This window comes from Arachis ipaensis, chromosome B06 (assembly GCF_000816755.2).
Source record: "Arachis ipaensis cultivar K30076 chromosome B06, Araip1.1, whole genome shotgun sequence".
Lineage (NCBI taxonomy): Eukaryota > Viridiplantae > Streptophyta > Magnoliopsida > Fabales > Fabaceae > Arachis > Arachis ipaensis.
The window spans coordinates 64,144,578-64,145,770 of NC_029790.2; the positions used below are offsets into that span (position 1 = coordinate 64,144,578).

At 38.2% G+C, this 1,193-nt stretch overlaps 1 protein-coding gene across 1 annotated transcript in view; it reads left to right on the plus strand.

Moving 5' to 3' along the window:
* The window catches only part of LOC107648785 (enolase 2), a gene marked incomplete in the record, with an annotated part of 4,729 nt that overhangs the window by 3,072 nt on the left and 464 nt on the right, over positions 1-1,193 (plus strand). Inside the window, 6 exon segments of the mRNA XM_016352603.2 lie at positions 236-430; positions 543-593; positions 701-789; positions 899-950; positions 1,033-1,089; positions 1,176-1,193. Coding sequence (XP_016208089.1) covers positions 236-430; positions 543-593; positions 701-789; positions 899-950; positions 1,033-1,089; positions 1,176-1,193 — 462 coding nt within the window.

Consider the following 1,193-nt stretch of genomic DNA (forward strand, 5'->3'; position numbering starts at 1 on the left):
AAGGGCACAAGTTGATATAATTTGTTAGTAGAATCAGTGTGTATTCAAGTGTTAAAAGAAATTAATGGTCATGAATGAGAAGTTTGATTTCACCTATGTTTCCACTTGTTAGTATTCCTGCTACATATATTACTGTCCAAATCAATCTTTTGTTAGGAATAAATTGATAACATGTTGATAATTTTCATGGCATTCTCTGTTTCACATATTTCTTGACATCCTCTCTGATATGCAGAACAACAATGGCGCAGCAAAGATATCAGGGGATGCTTTGAAAGATCTCTACAAGTCATTTGTGACTGAATACCCAATTGTTTCAATTGAAGATCCTTTTGACCAAGATGATTGGGAGCACTATGCCAAGCTAACTGGTGAGGTTGGGGCCAAGGTACAAATTGTTGGTGATGATCTCTTGGTCACCAACCCCAAGGTTAGTAGATTGGTTGAAGAAAACTTCCCCTCTCCCTTCCCCTACAGTTTTTATTCTGTTGGCTGCGACTAGAAGGATCGCCCCTTGACTTGTTTTTGCGTTCTGTTCACAGAGGGTTCAGAAAGCTATTGAGTCAAAAGCATGCAATGCCCTTCTGCTTAAGGTATTTCTGTTTTACTCATCCTTTAGAGAAGTTATTGGAGCCTTTTATTTGTGCACAAGTAGATGTACATATACACTGGTATGTTACTTAAACACAAACTAAAACAGGTCAATCAAATTGGATCTGTGACCGAAAGTATTGAAGCAGTTAGGATGTCCAAAAAAGCCGGATGGGGCGTAATGGCCAGTCACCGAAGGTTCGAACTTCGTCTTGAACTGCATGTTAAATCAGTGAAATTTACTATCTATTAACTATTAATATCTAACTGTACTTGATATACTGAGATTGTTATATTTTGGTTGTAGTGGAGAAACTGAGGATACGTTCATTGCTGATCTTTCTGTTGGTTTGGCAACGGTATGACCTTATTTCACTTATAATTAGTTGTCGCCAACACAGTCCCGTATGCAATATTAATCTGGTAATTTCTCCTGAACAGGGTCAAATTAAGACTGGAGCCCCTTGCAGGTCAGAGCGTCTTGCTAAATATAACCAGGTTAGTCACGTTCATTGTGCTAGCTTTAGCTTTAAACTTCATGGTTGAGCTTTTGCTTAGTGTTTTTTATTTTATCTAAACGGCAGCTCTTGAGAATTGAGGAG